This window comes from Ilyonectria robusta, assembly GCF_021365365.1.
Source record: "Ilyonectria robusta strain PMI_751 chromosome Unknown BGZ61scaffold_10, whole genome shotgun sequence".
NCBI lineage: Eukaryota > Fungi > Ascomycota > Sordariomycetes > Hypocreales > Nectriaceae > Ilyonectria > Ilyonectria robusta.
In genome coordinates, this window is record NW_025764444.1 from 1,231,684 (window position 1) to 1,247,989 (window position 16,306).

The 16,306-nt window shown below is 52.6% G+C and overlaps 3 protein-coding genes and 1 non-coding gene across 4 annotated transcripts; 2 read left to right on the forward strand and 2 right to left on the reverse strand.

The window, feature by feature from the left end:
- The first annotated feature begins 3,292 nt into the window (after positions 1-3,292).
- Positions 3,293-6,556, forward strand: BGZ61DRAFT_545635 (uncharacterized protein). Its single transcript, XM_046255304.1, has 6 exons — positions 3,293-3,846; positions 3,949-4,010; positions 4,070-4,146; positions 4,569-4,630; positions 4,961-5,326; positions 5,681-6,556. The coding sequence occupies exons 1-6, from the start codon at positions 3,509-3,511 to the stop codon at positions 6,144-6,146; spliced, it is 1,371 nt and encodes a 456-aa protein (XP_046104428.1). The 5' UTR covers positions 3,293-3,508; the 3' UTR covers positions 6,147-6,556.
- A 3,072-nt stretch (positions 6,557-9,628) lies between these two features.
- Positions 9,629-12,385, forward strand: BGZ61DRAFT_452536 (uncharacterized protein). The gene is made up of 6 exons (XM_046245964.1): positions 9,629-9,818; positions 9,976-10,179; positions 10,232-10,385; positions 10,440-10,552; positions 10,601-10,938; positions 10,989-12,385. Exons 1-6 carry the CDS (start codon positions 9,642-9,644, stop codon positions 11,968-11,970), a joined length of 1,968 nt encoding a protein of 655 aa, XP_046104429.1. The 5' UTR covers positions 9,629-9,641; the 3' UTR covers positions 11,971-12,385.
- Positions 12,386-12,502: 117 nt separating this feature from the next.
- Positions 12,503-12,584, reverse strand: BGZ61DRAFT_t126. Its single transcript has one exon. It is a non-coding gene; the product is annotated as a tRNA-Gly (tRNA).
- A 264-nt stretch (positions 12,585-12,848) lies between these two features.
- Positions 12,849-16,232, reverse strand: BGZ61DRAFT_532825 (uncharacterized protein; the record flags this gene model as incomplete). The annotated part of the gene is made up of 4 exons (XM_046253918.1): positions 12,849-14,574; positions 14,630-14,745; positions 14,796-15,738; positions 15,790-16,232. The coding sequence occupies 4 exons, from the start codon at positions 16,230-16,232 to the stop codon at positions 12,849-12,851; spliced, it is 3,228 nt and encodes a 1,075-aa protein (XP_046104430.1).
- Between the last annotated feature and the right edge of the window lie 74 nt (positions 16,233-16,306).

Sequence of the window (16,306 nt, forward strand, 5' to 3'; positions counted from 1 at the left end):
GCCACGAGAGAGCGGCTCGTCGGTCTAGGGAACGGGAGCTGCCCCCATTGGAGAGTCTTGACCACGGTACCTGAAACTGCGAGGCGCCGCGCGTGGCGCTTGATTGTTGATGGCTTCGGCCCTCGACGAGGCGTGAGCCCGGTTTTCCTTTTCAGTATCTCTATCCGTACGGCCATCATTCTTCCGCGTTTGCTGATGACGAAGGAAGCCGGTACACACACACCCCCCCTCGCTAGAAGCGTTATTTGCCCAGAGTCGTGGCGTCTGCCCTCGTAGTCCCATAGATCCATCCCCGTGGGGCGAGTGTGGCTGCGCTCAATACAGGCTGGCAATGGACAATCCAAGTCAAAACGCGTCTATCCTCAATGGCAGATGAAGATGGGTCGCAAGGTGGTCTGAGGGTTCTCGGGTTCGCTATCTCTATCCACAAGGACGAGTGGTGATGAGGTCGAGAAGGCCAATTGCCCACGGACACCAACTTTCTCACATACTGGCCAAATTGCAATTGCCGTCTCGGCGCCGGCAGTCTCTGCATCCTCTCCTCTCTCTCGGGATCGCAGACCAAAAATATCCACTGCTCCGAGACCAGCAACCAGCAGCTCGGGTCTTTAGGCTACCAGCTTTCTTCAGCGCGTCGGCAGTGCGATGCTCCGGGCGGGTCTCAGTGTCGGCAGTAGCACCATGCCACTAACAAAAGCCTAGCCAAGTTGACGGAGTGATAGTGATCGCGGAATAAACCTCCCCTCTAAGCCGGAAAGGGAGGACACAAGAGCTGGCCAAGCGGCACAGCCTCCATCACCAACAATCACCCTGCTTGGTCTGGAAAAGGTTGGCCGGTTGCGGATCGGAGATAATCAACTAAGAAGTGATAGAATACCTCCACTGCAGAGCACACAATCTGGTCACCCGGATAGCCCCCCACGGCAACACGGTATTGACTAGTTAGCCAGCCATCCACAGCCGCAAAGTCGTGACGCCCATTGTCAATAGATGATTCATGCCCGACGTGCATTAACTAACACCGCGTGATAGAATAGCAGACCTCGCGGCCGTGTGATTGAGATCTAGATTGGATCGCTGCGCCGCCCCCAACGAATGGTAGATGGCGTTCTAATAGTAGGCACGGGAAGGCATCGGGACGTGGGAGCCGTGGTAGACTAGTGACAGGGAAACAATGAGACGCGCCTCGTGCTCTTATTCCTGAATGGCGAAACCAACGTGTGCCGTGGAGATAATGTCACCCGTCCCGAGGCGTAATGTGACGGCGTTGCCGTCGCTCAGGGGAAGCTTTGAGCTACTATTGGTGCTAATGACGGACGCGGCTGAGGCAGAGCCGATCGATAATGGCGACAATAGCGCTCTCATGAGATGCGAACACGAGGCATCTCTGGCGTCATGGTTTACATGGCTTGTGTGGGCTCGGCCAACGACGCCTCCTCATACGAGCTGATTCATGACGCTCATTGAGCCCGAAGCCCTTTTCCTTTTTAGGGACTTTCAAGCCTTTGTTCTAGCCCTGCGCCAATTATAACTATTATTCATGCCATGTTGGATCAGCCCAAAAGGAAAACACCTGCGTTGACGGGCGTAGATAGTCCGCTACGAAAGAGGTACCTCGCGCCAAGAGCGCGCCGACATCGGGTTGAGACTTGCATTGTGACTCCCGGTAGCCGTTGATCGCCAATTAGGGAGATGGGACTTCCTCATCAGGACAGATGTGCATTTTTCTTATCAATCTAACGGACTGGTTTGATGATGGCATGCGTGCGTGAGATGCCATAGATGAGGGTCTAGAGTGCATTTCGATGTTAACCGACGCGGCGATCATGTAGGCTTGAGACATTCAGAGACATTGTCTCTGCGCCTCGCGCTGCCAGACGTGCGTGCGCGGGGTCTGTGTTCCATTGCGTCGGGATCTCGCACATTGACTTGTACCGAGTTGAGTTTGGGCAGGCTACTTGGCGGAGGAGCCGGCTTCGTGGCGTCTCAACCACATCCAGACTGAGCCACGCCTAACTCGTTGTTGACTCAGGTGAAGCCTAGTCATCTCCAGACTGCTACGTTTTTCAGTCAAGCTAACCCTCCGTTGTTTGACTCGACGCGTTTGATCCAACGTTTGACATGACTGACAGCGATGCTTGACTGTTAGCTATTAGCCTCCATCAGTGATCACCGGTGGTCAGTGACCTCCCTCCAGTGAGTCTTCCGGAAGCGGGGTCCTGCCCCGGCAGACGGGTCGGCGCGATGTCACGGAGGAGCCGGCCGTGCTTTGAAACCCAAGGGCCCGGAGTGACGTGCAGTAAGGGTTTTGAATGCTCGAGGGTTGGTCGGCTGGTGACGATCCGCCTGGGTCATTTGGCAGGTGGAATTGATGCGCGTTCGGTAATCTTTCTTTGCCTGGGTATCCTCTTGTTCTGGAAAGTGATCCAGTTCCAACAGTTGACAGGTGGATAGTGAAGGAGTCTCAATGATGGGCCTCGCCTCGACGCTCACGACGTGCACGGGCGAAAGGGTCTATAGAGCACATGGGGTATAAGTCGCTGAGCAGAGCGATGCTACACAAGCGGGTCTATAGGTCAGAACTATGTTTCTATATCGACTCTTGCTTACAGTCCATGCTCAAGGTGTCGATTGAGAAACGCTGGCCAACTACCCTAGAGCACCCACACCAGTTCACAGACCAGCTCGTGCCCCGACATTACATGTACCAGGCATGCCACAGGCAAGATCCCGGTCTCAGGAGATACCACGGGGGAATGTCCGTGGCCAATATCGAACTCCTGCACCTTCACCAGCAGGTCCGAGCACTGTCGCGTGGGTGCATACGTGGGGGAAAATGAGGAGTGAAGCCGTCAATGGAAAGGGAGGGCTTCGCTCGTACCGACAGGAGTCAGGCGATTGCTATTCGGGATGTGCCCACATACGATAACGGCGAGAAAAGGAACCCTTTGCGACCCGAGCATCGCATGATGTGGATGGCCTCCCCCGGACAGGCAAAAAGCAAGAAGCAGCAGCATGAAGCACCGCAAATCCCCCACCGAAAGGATGAATGCGGACGGGGACTGGGATTTGGAATTGCACTTCGGGAAAGGCGCACACCCCCCGAGACCATCCTGGGCTTTGCGTGTCCAAAAAGCTGGATTGAACCCATCCTCATCCAACATTCTAGGGATGAGGAATGGAATGAGGGCGAAGTGCAACGATCGACCTGCCACACGCATGAATTGGGCATCCCTTCTATCATGCCTACCAAAGAAACGACTTTGCCCTCCTGCTTGTAACGTCTCAGCAGGCCCGAATAGCTCGAGCGCTGGTCCCTGGCAGGTTACCATTCCTCGGACGTAGGCATGGTATCCATGTCGTCGACAGCGACGGTCACTCCCACGTGGAGGGGGGAAGTCGAAGAGGGGATACTACGTAAAGCGTGGAGAAAAATGGACGGAAGATTCCGCTCTCTTCAACGGTCGTGCATAATGGATGTCAAGTGGAATAGGTGCACACAGACGTTATGCAGCCGATTGAAGGCAGAGCACCGAGGGACGCGCAGACACACAGACACACACTGGTCTGGACTTACACGGACGTCTCCATTGCGTACGGAGTATCGGCTAGGGAGAAGGGCCAAGGACCCGCGTCAATCGCGTCAACAGGGTCGATTGAAGGGCGCGATTCGAGCTGTTTATGGAATGGAGGGCTGTGTATCTGCGCAGCGGTCATGTGGGCATTGGCCCCATTGATCAACGTTGCACATATGCGTACCGGTACTGCACTCTATGCTTGCGAGGGCGCATGCGCAAATAGCATGACCTGTCAGTATTCCTGTGTGGGGAGAACAGGCTGCTGTGTGTGAGTGGGTGCGGCGTGGGATGGTGTGGGATGGTGTGGGTGCGCGTGCGCGTGCGTGTTGGTGGCTGCGCACGATAGTCGGGTTCCTGCATTAAATTGAAGATGCGAGATGCAGGGGTTTATGCCTGGAGGAGGCGTCGCGTGCTCCGTGCCGGTGAGTAAAGGTAGGGAGTGAAAGCATACCGCGTACATACATAGAATGATCTGACCGATTGATGGGCAGAGTTTGCACCGGAGGGAGATCGGAATAGCTTGATGGTGAGGATCCTGTCACGTCAGGATAGAGGTTCCCAGGCGATGGTAAGTCAGGCTGATATGGACATGGTGGCCTATACGACGGGTGCCATACTCCACAGCGGATGAGTGTCAAAGCGATCGCTCGATTTTCATCCTCGCAAGCTAGTCTTGAATTACTCCCTGGAAAACTCTCCTCTGCAGCTTATGGAACACCCCCGCAATCCACAGCATCTACGGAGGGCCCTTTCAAAAGTCTTGTCCTAAGAAAAAGCAACGATTCCTAATCAGCCAATTATAATTAGGCTAAGTACACTAAGTACTTCCTACTTCTCATAAGCCCTAAAAGGTAGCAGATTACAGCACACCATCATCCACTAGATCCTGGCTACCAGCCCCTAATGCCACTGAAGCTATAGAATGTATAGGGGATAGCTTGGGGATGCTGTTACAACCTCTATGTATCTCAGGTAACTGACAGGGTACAGGGATGTAGTGTTGCTAGCGCTTGGACGAGACTTTTGAAAGGGCCCTCCGTACACAGTACTACGTAAGTACTAACAATATCGTCATCCGGTCAATACATACGTGCCGAACATCGGGATTTCTCGTCAGTGCCCGACGTTACGATGGCGTACAGCACGTGTCTGATGCCCGAAGAGCCGTTCCATCACCGACGGAGACAAGCCACCACGCGGCAACGTAGCACGCAGCACGCAGCACGCAGCACGCGGCGCGGGGAGAAGAGACGTAAGCCGCGTCTACGAATTGAAGATGTGTTGCCCATCTGCGGCGCCAATCGCCAATCGCGCTGCTGCAGCTAACTTTGTTGCGATTTGATGCGATTTGATACGATGCGATGCGATGCACACCGGCCAAGGCACGCACGTGAGGCACCCAAGGCATCCAAGGCACCTAAAGCACACGCCCTCTTGCGAAAAGAAGACGACCGACTCGTAAAAGCACGCCTCGTCACTCGTCACATCACATCGCATCCTCGTCACAGCGAACTTGCGCACGCACCCCCGGTCCGTCGCACATGCAATCGGCCCCCAGCTACTCTTTCGGGCGGTTTCCAGCTGGCCTCCGGTACCGATCCCGGAGGGGCCGGTGAACTCAGAGCGGAACTCCCTCGAAAGCGACCATTCCCGCTTCTGGGCAATGTACAAGCACGAGCACGGGTAATGGATGAACCGGTCATGAACCACGAGGGCCTGCTTATCTCGATTTGTGCACATGGCCAAAGGTGAGGCAGGGCAAAGTGACGCTTCGTCATGCTGCGGCTGCGCTCGTGTTTGCGTGGACGGTGGACCTGACGTCTCGACACTTACTGCGTGGTAACAGAGTCGACGCTAATGAGGCCCACGTTTTGCATGCCCTTTGCAGGTTCGTTCGGAGTGCGGATACGGCGTACATGGAGCAGTAGCGACGGCTCGGATGCAAGCCAGCCGCAGCCGTTGAGTTTGAGCTTGAATTGGGCTTGGCCTGGACAGCCCTGGACAGCCCTGTGCAAGAGAGAATCAATCGCGCCCTCAGCGTCACACGCCATGTCGTGATGCCATGCGCTGTGCCATGCGCTATGCCAGGATTTGTACGAAAGTACACGGTCTTTGCCGTGCTCTCGCTTCTCCGTTATCGTCCTTTCACCTCGCAAGCCACCGCCTCTTTCGCTGCTCACCTTTCTTTTGATTCCAGCCGTTTTAGGGATGGAGCTGTTGGCCAACGGCGCGACTTTTGAGACCGGGGTAACGCTCTACCGTGGCGTCGGGACATTCGATACGACCCCCATCCTTGCAGGGCCTTGGTGCGAGATCCCGTCGTCACCGACTGGACGGATTATTCAGACCGTTTGCCCCGACGTTCTAATGAATCTGATTCCGCTTCTCATCGTCCATGGACTCGCCGACACCGCCTCCCATGCCTGGTCTGGCTCCCTGGCTGGGCTCCCTGTATTTTACCCTGTCTGGTCTGCCTGTCAAAGATTCCCATATCCGTTTGCGGTGCAACCCACCCCGGCCGCTCCCCTGTCACACCCCGGTCCTCCTGTCGCCATCCGCATTGGCTGACCTTGTCTATCCCTGTTTATCCCTGTCCTGTACCTAGAATCCTTGCCCATCAAAAAAACCTCCAAGGGCCGGCCTTGATGCCTTCCCTCCGCTGTCTGCTGTCAGTGCGGGAATCTATCCGTCTAGACCGGGCCATCCCCCTGTTATCCTAATCCCTCGGCCGGGCGAACAAGCTTCGATGGGCTCGACGGGGATAGTCGTCGGGATCCTCACTGCGGAAGTGCCGCCGGCTTGAGTATAGTCGCTTCGGCGAACGAGCCGTGACGGTGCGGAAGTGTGTTTTAGAATCGGCGAGGGTCGTGGTCGATTTGACAAGGCTCACCTCCCCTTCATTCCCCAGACCGCTGCGACATGACGATCGCCCGTGCAAGACCCTCAAAGAGGCACTGTATCCAACTACCTGGATGGGCTTGGCCCACTGATTCACTTGGGTCTACTTTGTACGGCGCAGCTTAGTCCAATTCTATCCATTCCAAGGCTGGCAGTAGCCCTTCTCCTCAATTGCCCAGGACCGCCGGACCCAAACCAGACTTTGCGCCTGAGTCCATCCCCAAAGGAGAGTACCGCTGCGGGGTTGGAGTCAGGCAGGAACCAACTCAGTGGGTTCGTTCGTATACGACCGATGACCAGTCAGTTATCGCCGGGGTGTTTGAGCGTGCGCGTTCCCAGCCTGGCGGCCACGACAAGATGACGACGGCGAGCCCGTGGCAAAGGAACCTTCCAAGAGCATGGGGGTGATCCTCTTTGGAAGCCCGCCATTTCGAGACCCCCAGACACATCCGGTCCTCTGGTTCCAAGTGTACCAAGTTTCGACGAAAGTTATGTGTACACCCTCCTGATTCGGATGGGAATATGTCCGGCGCGGCAGGGGGCTGGAAGTCCAACCCTCCGGTTTACAAGGCTGTCCTATGACATGTCCAATGTTTTACATCGACCGGTTGCGTGTTTGGTAACAGCCATCTAGTACTACGCTGTGAGCCTCAGAACTCGCCGGTACTCTGGCCCGAGCAGTATGGCACGGCATCGGTTTCGGATCACTCACAGGCGGCCCTTGCGCAGACTGCCGGGCACGCAACAATCCGGCATCTTATCCACCACGTGCGGCAGTTCTGGGTGGACAGTACTGGATGGACCAGCGTGCTTGGGCCTCCGGGGAGGATTCAGACTGCGAGCCGGCAATATGGACCAGCAATTTGTCATGGACCGTTGCCGGGACTCGTAGGATTTGTGACCACGCGATCGGGCGGCAGGGCATGTCAAGGTCTAGAATTGCCGATCGCACTGTCGGTCATAAGTGGGGTGTAAGCTTTCATATCACCGATCAACTAATTCTTGGCTATCATTGTCCGTGGTTTGTTTTTAGGGGCTGACAGGTTGTGTAAAGGCACTAAGAACTAGCTATACTACGTAATGACTTGACGGTATCAGATATGGTGGGTTGCCTCGGCTTCACCTGAGAGCCTAAGTGAATGTCTCCATTCAGAGAGTTAGATATCGATTGAGTTTGGGCTTAGTGTGTTTCTCTACTTCATGTGAAGAACGAGAGGGGAAAGTAAAGTCTATCCGGACTCGGGGGTAAGCACTTGTCCCATGAATGCTAGTCTCGACGGCCTAGCTTCGACTGCTGACATTGCGGAACTTAGAATTAACTGCCTGGAAGCGTAGGGTAGATGGTATTGGTATTGGGCCTAGTTACAGAGTCGAGGTCGAGGGAACTCAGTCCCGTCTCTCATATCGACGAGTGGTTGAGCCGACAGCACCTTCTCTCGGCACCAAGTGTAGAATTGAGGTTGACAAAATCGGTATTCATGTGTTATATACAGGTTCGTGTGTTCGTGCTTTTGATACCTGTCGTACTGCCTCCAGGTGACACGTACAATGAGCTACTGGGTGGCTGCGATGGGCAAGGAGACCCGGCGCCTTCATTGGGACGACTTTGAACCCACAAAGTGCTGCCGGATATCTGTTGGGGGGTATAAGAACGCAGGATTTTAAGTGATAAATCTCTGGTACGAGGGGTATATGTGTATGACTTGCGTACGGAGTCTTCGATTTATGGAGTTTGTTACCATTTTGTGACAGAGCGTTGATATTGCACCTGACCAACCAACAACACTGGGACAGGGTTTCTGAAGGACAGTCCCTAAAGGGTAAATTAAGAACATAGAGTTATTCGGATATCATTTTTAATGTATTTGAGCTTCTATGGTCCAATTTATGTGCAATATGGTTTTGATGTGTTGTTATTTTGCACTGGTTGTGTCAGCTGTGGTATAGGGTAGTACGCTGCCTGGTATTCATTCGATGAAGCTTCCATTTGTGCTCTTGTTATTTTCTCTCCGTGTTTCCTATATTGAGGTTGGAGACTGATCGGAATAAAATTGCGTCACTCTGTTTCAATCGTCGCACTCGTCTTGTCAATTCCTAGAATATAGATCCTGGAGATCGACATGTTTCGCTCACGGACAGATCCAGGCATTCGGGCATTTTACGATTGGCTGAGAACTAACACAGGGGCTGTACGACCTTTTGCTGTCCAATGTCTCTAAACACGGATGTATGAAAGATGTAGTGCTGCTCCTTTTACTACGTCCACATCGAAATACTGTGGTCCTATTGATTGATCATCACGTCTGCGGTAGAACAACTGCGGAGCTAGGGACAAGACAGGTTGGGAATCGTGCCGACATTAACTTCACTAGTAAATCATGGGAGAGTGGTCTAATTGAAGAGTCTCCTGGAATGGCCGAGACATCTGGCGGAGGATCCTTACTTGGAAAGTGCTCACTCATAATAGAGTCTTAGTCCCAACTCCAATAAGCAACTGCCCCCTAGTGCTGTGGGTTTGAGACAAACTGGAGGACACAAATGCAAGAGCACGTACACAAGACATAGATCACACTATTGAGTAAACCAAAATTATACTCCGACGGCCCGAATTGTCGCCGCGAGTCTGAGACTTGGTGGGTTGTTCTGACGGCAATCGTACAATGGGATGACCCCGTGGGTGGCTAGTAACACGGTCCTGAGAATGTCACAATGAGATAATTTAGTGGCGTCGTTATTCATCCTGTTCCGTGGTTATAAAAACCGGCAGTCTCTAGCGTGACCAAGGAAAGACAAAGAGATGAGATGACGCAAGCTTTGTTGATGGAGATGATAACGTGGTGAGATCCAGGAGGTCTTGGTAGTTTCGAGCAAGAAGTCTTATTGGTACGAAGCTTGGTATGAAATCGGGTTCCTGTACGTGTGGCTTTAGAACACGGAGTCACGTACTGGAAGTTCAAAGCGGAACTCGATTTCTACGTTGAGAGCTGGTTGTTATGTTGAATAGGTCGCGAATACTGAGGCTACAGTTGAGGGTACCGAATTAGAGGACACTCGTCCAGAGGATACGTACAGTGCGCACGTGCTCATGGCAGCTCCTTGCAGGCACGCGACAGTGACACAGTGCGCAATGAGGCAAAACCCCACCGTGTCAGCCCCTCGACGCGAATGCCCATTGCCTTTCTTGGATCGCGACTGCGCTGCGCTGGCAGCTCTCGAGACTTGAGACTCGGTCGCCGGTTCTCGATATCCCAGCTTCCCATGGAGGCTTCACCACTCACCCGCCAACTCCCCCCGGAGGTCTTTACCCCGAAGATCATCCAGCTCTACGACTCGCTGTTCAAGGTCAGCTCCCAGCCCTCTGCCTCCCCCTGCACTCCCCCTGCGCTCCCTTCCCAGGCTAATTGCATGTCTTGAAGGTATCTACATCCCCCGCGCTGCCGCCCACACAATCCCTCCCACCTGCCATGTGCCTCGGCTGATCGACTCTTCCTGGAAATAGTACGATGACGTCGACGAGAAGACGGACGGCTTCTGGGCCGAGTTCTTCCTCCTGCGACCCGACCGAGCTATCCTGAGGAGCACCTTGAGCAAGCTGAGCCCCAACGATGTCCTGCTTCTCGAGGACCGGACGAGGGAGCTGTTTGTGAGAGCGATAGCAACAGTCAAGACTGGACATGGAGTGGCGCCGCTACATGCGCTGGACGTGCGTAATCCTATGCCATAGAGCTCTGTCGCGACCTGCTGACCATGTCTAGACCCTGAGTGTCTTCCTGTCCTGCCTCCTGTGCAAGAGATACCCCCACCCGAGCTCCGATATCATGGTTGTACTGGCCGGCCTCGACCATATCGATAGTGTCTTTACTGAGTTCGTCGGAGCGCTGGACGGAATCGTCCGGAACGGCAAGACCTGTAAGACAGCAGCACGCGACCATGCGACGACCCAACGCTGACGACGGTGCATAGTGGAAATCCGGTATAGGGCTGTGGAAGTGCTCTTGGCAGTTACGGCGGGGGCCTATCAGACGACTCTCCTGACCTATCTGATCCAGAGAGATTTGTTCCCCTCAGTCATGAAGGTGTGTTGGTCAGTGTTCGGCTCGTGATCATCGACTGACCGTATCTAGCTGATCCAAGACTCCGACTCCCCAACCCACATCCTTGAGCCCTTTACCCTCATTGGCCTGCTTACCAACTACAACAAGTTCGAGTTTCAGAACCCCTACCAACTCCGTCTGAATGACTTTGTGAACGAGGCCGCGATCCAGAAGATCATCAGATCTGTTGGCAACACCTGCCAAACCGTGCGATCACGGTACATCAAGATCCAGGATGACCTGCCTGAGGGCTGGACTTTTAGCGGCACTCTGAATATGATCGGACTGGGAGCTATCGCACCTGGGCCTAAGCCGGTTAAGAAGCCGGTCTACGATGTTGAGACCGCGAAGAGGCTATTCACTCAGCTGTATGTTTCCCTGTCACTTCACCGTTGAGCCCATCTAATTCCAGAACTAGACCAGAAGAACAAGCCGCTGTCCTGTTGGCAACATATGACTTCGCTCATGCCAACAAACTGTTTTGCTTCAATCTGGTGACAATGGCTGCTGAAAAGGACGAAGAGCAGCCCATCGCCAGCTACCTTTCCCTAACCTCCTATCTCCTGCAACACGCATACCTGTCTCCCCGTGCCACCTACTACGCCCACCTTAATATCATGGTGCTACGCCTTCTCATAGAGGACCCTGTGATCTGCAAGCGCATCTGCAGTGAAGACTCCAAGGTGCCGGTGCGCCTGTGCCGGCAGCGCCAGCCCTTCTTGCCGCTGGTCAAGGGCGAGCGCGTCCTTGCCGTCTCGGTCCTCGACACAATGATCGATGCCATTAACCACAACCTCCGGAAGCGCCTCGATGTCAGCCTCTATACTCTCTGTTTTGGCATTATGATGCGCATCATCTCCTACCTCTCCCGCACACGCACACGCCTCGAATACCACTGGGGCGAGTTCTTTCGTTCTCTGCTTTCCATCATCCGCTTTCTTGCTACCTACACATCTGATCTTAAGGATCTGCCGCACATTGAAACCCTCCTCGACCACGTCGTCAATCTTATTGCCCTGTCTCTCTCTGCCGGCGAGGCCTTCCTCCCCACCCCCGCCGCCTACGACGACCTCTTCTATAAGGTCGTCGAATCGGGCGAGGTGCTTACCAAGTTTAAGGAGAACTACCGCCTAGCGAACCGCGGCAGCAACTCCATCGACACCATCATCACCGTCAGCGCTCACTACAAGCAGATGCTCTCCGAGGGTGGCGGCCGACGGATCAGCTTGACCACCCAGGAGGTCACCGAAGTGATCCGCCAGGGTTACGAGACGCTGAGCATTCAGGCCAAGGAGGGGTTGGATACGTGGGAGCGGTATCGCGAGGCGGATGAGAGGACACTGCTGAAGAAGATGGCTAGGGCAGCTGTAGGGGATGTGCGCGCCATGGTTGAGCGATAGATTGAATACCGACATCTCTTTGCCGACTTATGTAGCAGCGCATCCGTGCTATGCATTGATGCTTTGGCTTGTTACGAACTCACGGCTCTGTGAAGTCGGGATCTACTTGGCTTTGGGAAAAGGATGGTATATCTCAGCCTGAGCGCTGTCAGGTCTCATTCTAACGATCACGACGGGGCATTGATGGCAAGGAGCAAAATTGAAAGATCATGAATGGAAATTTGCCAGAAATAAACAAAATATCCTAGTCATTTTCAGCTCCGGGATAATTGATGGCGTCGGAACTTCTCAAGCTCTCTCATCATCTACCATTCCCTCCAGCACTATGAGAATGGATGTAGGAAAATGGAAAAGAAACCGAGAATAGACATTTAGCGTTGTTATATTTCCATTCATTTATTATTTTATGCTATTATCTCTCCTACTTGATGCCTGCTATTTATTGTACTCACCGGTCTTTGCTTGTCCGACCTGCAAAAAGGAACCCTCTCAGGGGCAAAAAGAAAATGTACTGTAACACATGTGTTCGCATTGCGTAATCTGGGAATCGAACCCAGGGCTCCCCGACGTTGCTCGAATGGCAACGGAGAATTTTACCACTAAACCAATTACGCTGGTCTGTTCTTGTTGCACTCGACCCAGCAAAATGAGGATATTCGCGCTGTGCCGGATGTGTGGGGGTGGTGGATAAAGCGGGGCATTGTGCCGACTAGCATTTTCTAGAGCGAGGTGCTGTGGTAAACATGACTCTTCCTACTTTCTTTGTCAATTTTAGGGAATGGTGTTGCTAAAGTGTTAGGTGAAAGATGTACCGAATCTAGAACTATGTACGTGAGCTCTCCTGAGACTCTTCCTCGCCTTGCTGTTGCTGATTCGATTTAGATTTCCATCACCACTCCAATTTCTCTGAGAGCCCTCTTCTGGTCTTCATGTAAGTCTCCCAACCTGGCTTCCCGTACCTCTTCCATCCTCATTCTCCAGTAGCCTCGTAGGAACTGAACAAGTGGAACATTGAGGCGCGCGTACTCCTGTTCAAACTCGTCAACCAACTCCTCCAACTCCTCGATAAGTGAGCTATCCTCATCTAATATCTGTTCCCATTCTTCTTGCAATTCTCTCCACACCTCATATTCATATCCGTAGAACTTCCAATCGGAACATAAATGACGTATGCCCAATTCATCCATAGTCATAGACCGAAAAATGATCAACCGCGTGGGCATCGAGGTATCGAAACCGCGGATTGTGTCAGACAGCCATTGGACCAACCATACAGAATGCTCGAACCTATCCGAGCCGTGTATATTGAGCATTTCCATAGTGGAATGGGCTTCAGTAAGAAGAATACTCAACGGCAAACACCCATCCCTGCTTCCACAAGCACAAGGAATGTGGGCAAACACCTCGAGGTTGCACACCACTGAACAGAGTCTCTTCGATTCTGGGGATAGGCTGTCAAGGTCGGGTTTGGAGAGGAAGCCAAATAGTCCATGTCGCCCAAATCCTGCAAATCTTCCGATGCTCGATGCCACATGGTGCGCAGCAGATATGTGTAATTGATTCGAGAAAGCGTCAAGCTTTGCACCCTTCTCAAGCAACCAATTGTAGTACTGGAACACTTGTTCATATGCGTCCAGATTAGGAAAAGGAACATGTACGACCATCAGGGGCGTGAACCCGCGGTCATCCAGGGTGTCGACATCTCTGAATCCCATGTTAAATGCCAACTCAGCGACCTTGCTACAGTGGATAATGTGATACAAACTGTGTTTAGAAATAATCTCGAAGGGACCAAGTTCCAGAGCTGGTGGAATATTCACGCCCTGCTGGCGTAGAGTTTGGAGCAATGCTGCCGCAGAAGCTTCGGGGAATCTGCCCTGTGCCACGCCAAATGTTGCTAAATGCCTGGGGGAGAGAGCGAGTCCTGCGATATGTTTGAGCCGCTCTCGCCTGTTCCTGAGGTGCTCGAGAAACATAATCCTAGCCCTTAAAGAGCATACTCGAAGGGCAAGATCATCAAAGAGATAGAGGCTGCAGTCCATAGCCAAGAAGATTTCGAGAGGAACATAGCAATCGCAGTCGTGGCACATTTCCCATTTATCACCCGCATTGCAGGCGCGTCCACTCGACTCAAGAGCATATAATACCGGAGGGCTATTCGATATTTCCGTTGTGTTGAGCAATTCATGGGTCTGTTTATGAGCGAAGAGAAGTCGCAACCCTGCCGCCCAGTTGCTGCAGCAATGTAAAACTGTTTGATCGGATTCTCCCCTTTCGGACAGGCATTGAGGCAAAAGCTCGCTCTCAAGGAGGGCCCGTACTCTATTTTCTGATTGATAAAATATAGCCATAGAGAGAGTACCATAGAATTGCAAGGCTGTGACAATGTAAGCCTCTGCGTATTTGAATAAGTATTGGAGACTGTTACATTCAGCTATGTCCTGGCGGTTATTGAAAAGCAGCACAAAACTCGGCTCGAACCAGCAATACGAAAAGCCATTGTATACTTTTGTGATTGGGGCTACTACTCCGGCTTCATCCAATACATCATATGCCCTTGCAAATGAACCGGCCGTTGGAAACATGCCAATATCAAAGATTGTACTGCAAATCTTAGTGTTTTTGTCTTTAATTTGGGTGATAGGCCTGTATAACTTACCGTTGGTTCATGTCTGTGGCGTCGAAGCTGGCACCAATGTCGCGATGATAATGAATAAGAGCGCGAAATACAGCTACAAAGCCCTCATCATGACTTGATAAATGAGGCGAAAGAAGCTACATGGCATGAGCGGTGAAGAGTTTAGAGATAATGGGGCCTTACTTACACTCATTAATCGATGGAGAAAGGTCCTGCCTTTCTCATCAACATCGAGCGGGGATGCGCTTCGTGACATATAAATCATGTGCAAGCGATGCTTCAACTTATGCAAAAGTTCCACCAGTCGGCCTGAATCGCGCGGATAGGTAAGGATTAACTGATCTCTGATCTCAGTATCATCGGCCAAAAGCTGGAACGCAGGACTGAACCGCGAATCAACAGTACGGTAGGCTTGCAAGGCTGGCGCAATAGTCCACTCTGTAGTTTTCCAGTTCAGCGTTAGTGATACACCAACTACTCGAGAAAGGGTAGAACGTAGTCCGGTGAAAGAAAGGTTCAGGTTGGTTGATGATGTCAACTGGTTAGGGCTATGAAGTACACAGCCAGGGTGGTGTTGCCCACATATTTCCTTACGAACTAAGAAGGCAAATGGACCCCATGATTGGCGGTAAAAGTTGGACTTCTGATAACTCCGGCCACGGTGGAACTCTCGGCAGGTACAAGCTGATATCCACAGGTCATGGAAATCGCTTGATCCCATGTTACTCTGCGGTGGTTGTGCATTTCGAGAATATCCATGAGAGTTCGGGGCTCCGAGCGGCGCTGTTGTGAAATCTGGGCTGGCGATGGGCCTTTGTCCGAGGTTCAGATACTCTGGTTTGTACGCCAACAACTGTCCAATACTGCTCAGCTGTACCGATTGCTCAGTGGATTTCATGACCAACTCGTGGAGGATCTCCCGAGGTGTGGAGGTGTCTTGCTTGGAACCCAACAACCCTTCGATTTGGGCTGAAATGGTGACGGTTTTCTGGTCTGTTCGCTCAACAGTTGAAGAAGCAGACTCCAGTTGGCATTTCACTTTTGCTAACGACTCCTGCATGGTGACAAAGGCGTCCCATATCGCGGCTGTGGACTTTTCAACATCGCTAACGACGCCAATATTGACATTGCTTCCCTAAAATTAGCTCTTTGCACACGAGAGAAGTAAACGGGGACTTCACAGTGTCAACGCTTGTACCGCAGTGTTCAAAATGCCAGTCACCCGCGAAAGCTGATCTTCGACCTGCAATAGATTCTGGCGGTGGAATGGGCACGTCAGTGCAAGTTTGCCTCTATCCAACTTGTTCATAATCGAATTCGATGGAGTGCTGGGCGGTTGGAGTGCCTTGATGGTGGTTTCAAGCGCCCGTAACTCGTTCCCACAGAGTTGAAGGCAGACTGCTACAGTCGTAGCGGCTCTCTCGTATCGCCCGCCAAGTCTGCGTTCACAGTCTTGAAGGGCCTCAATAGTTGATTCGAGCAATCGGACTCTCTGAGCGACCTTTGTGATGTCCTCTTGGCGGCCTTTGACGGCATCGAGGTATCTGTGAAGGCCATTGCAGGTGGAAATGCCGAGGGAGACAAGTCCGGCCACGCCACTGGCGACGGACAAGGGGTCAGCCATTTTCTGGCTATTGCAAGATGGTGATCGTTGAGAGAGGGGAGAGCATTCTCAGGTTTCATTTCTAGTATGGAATG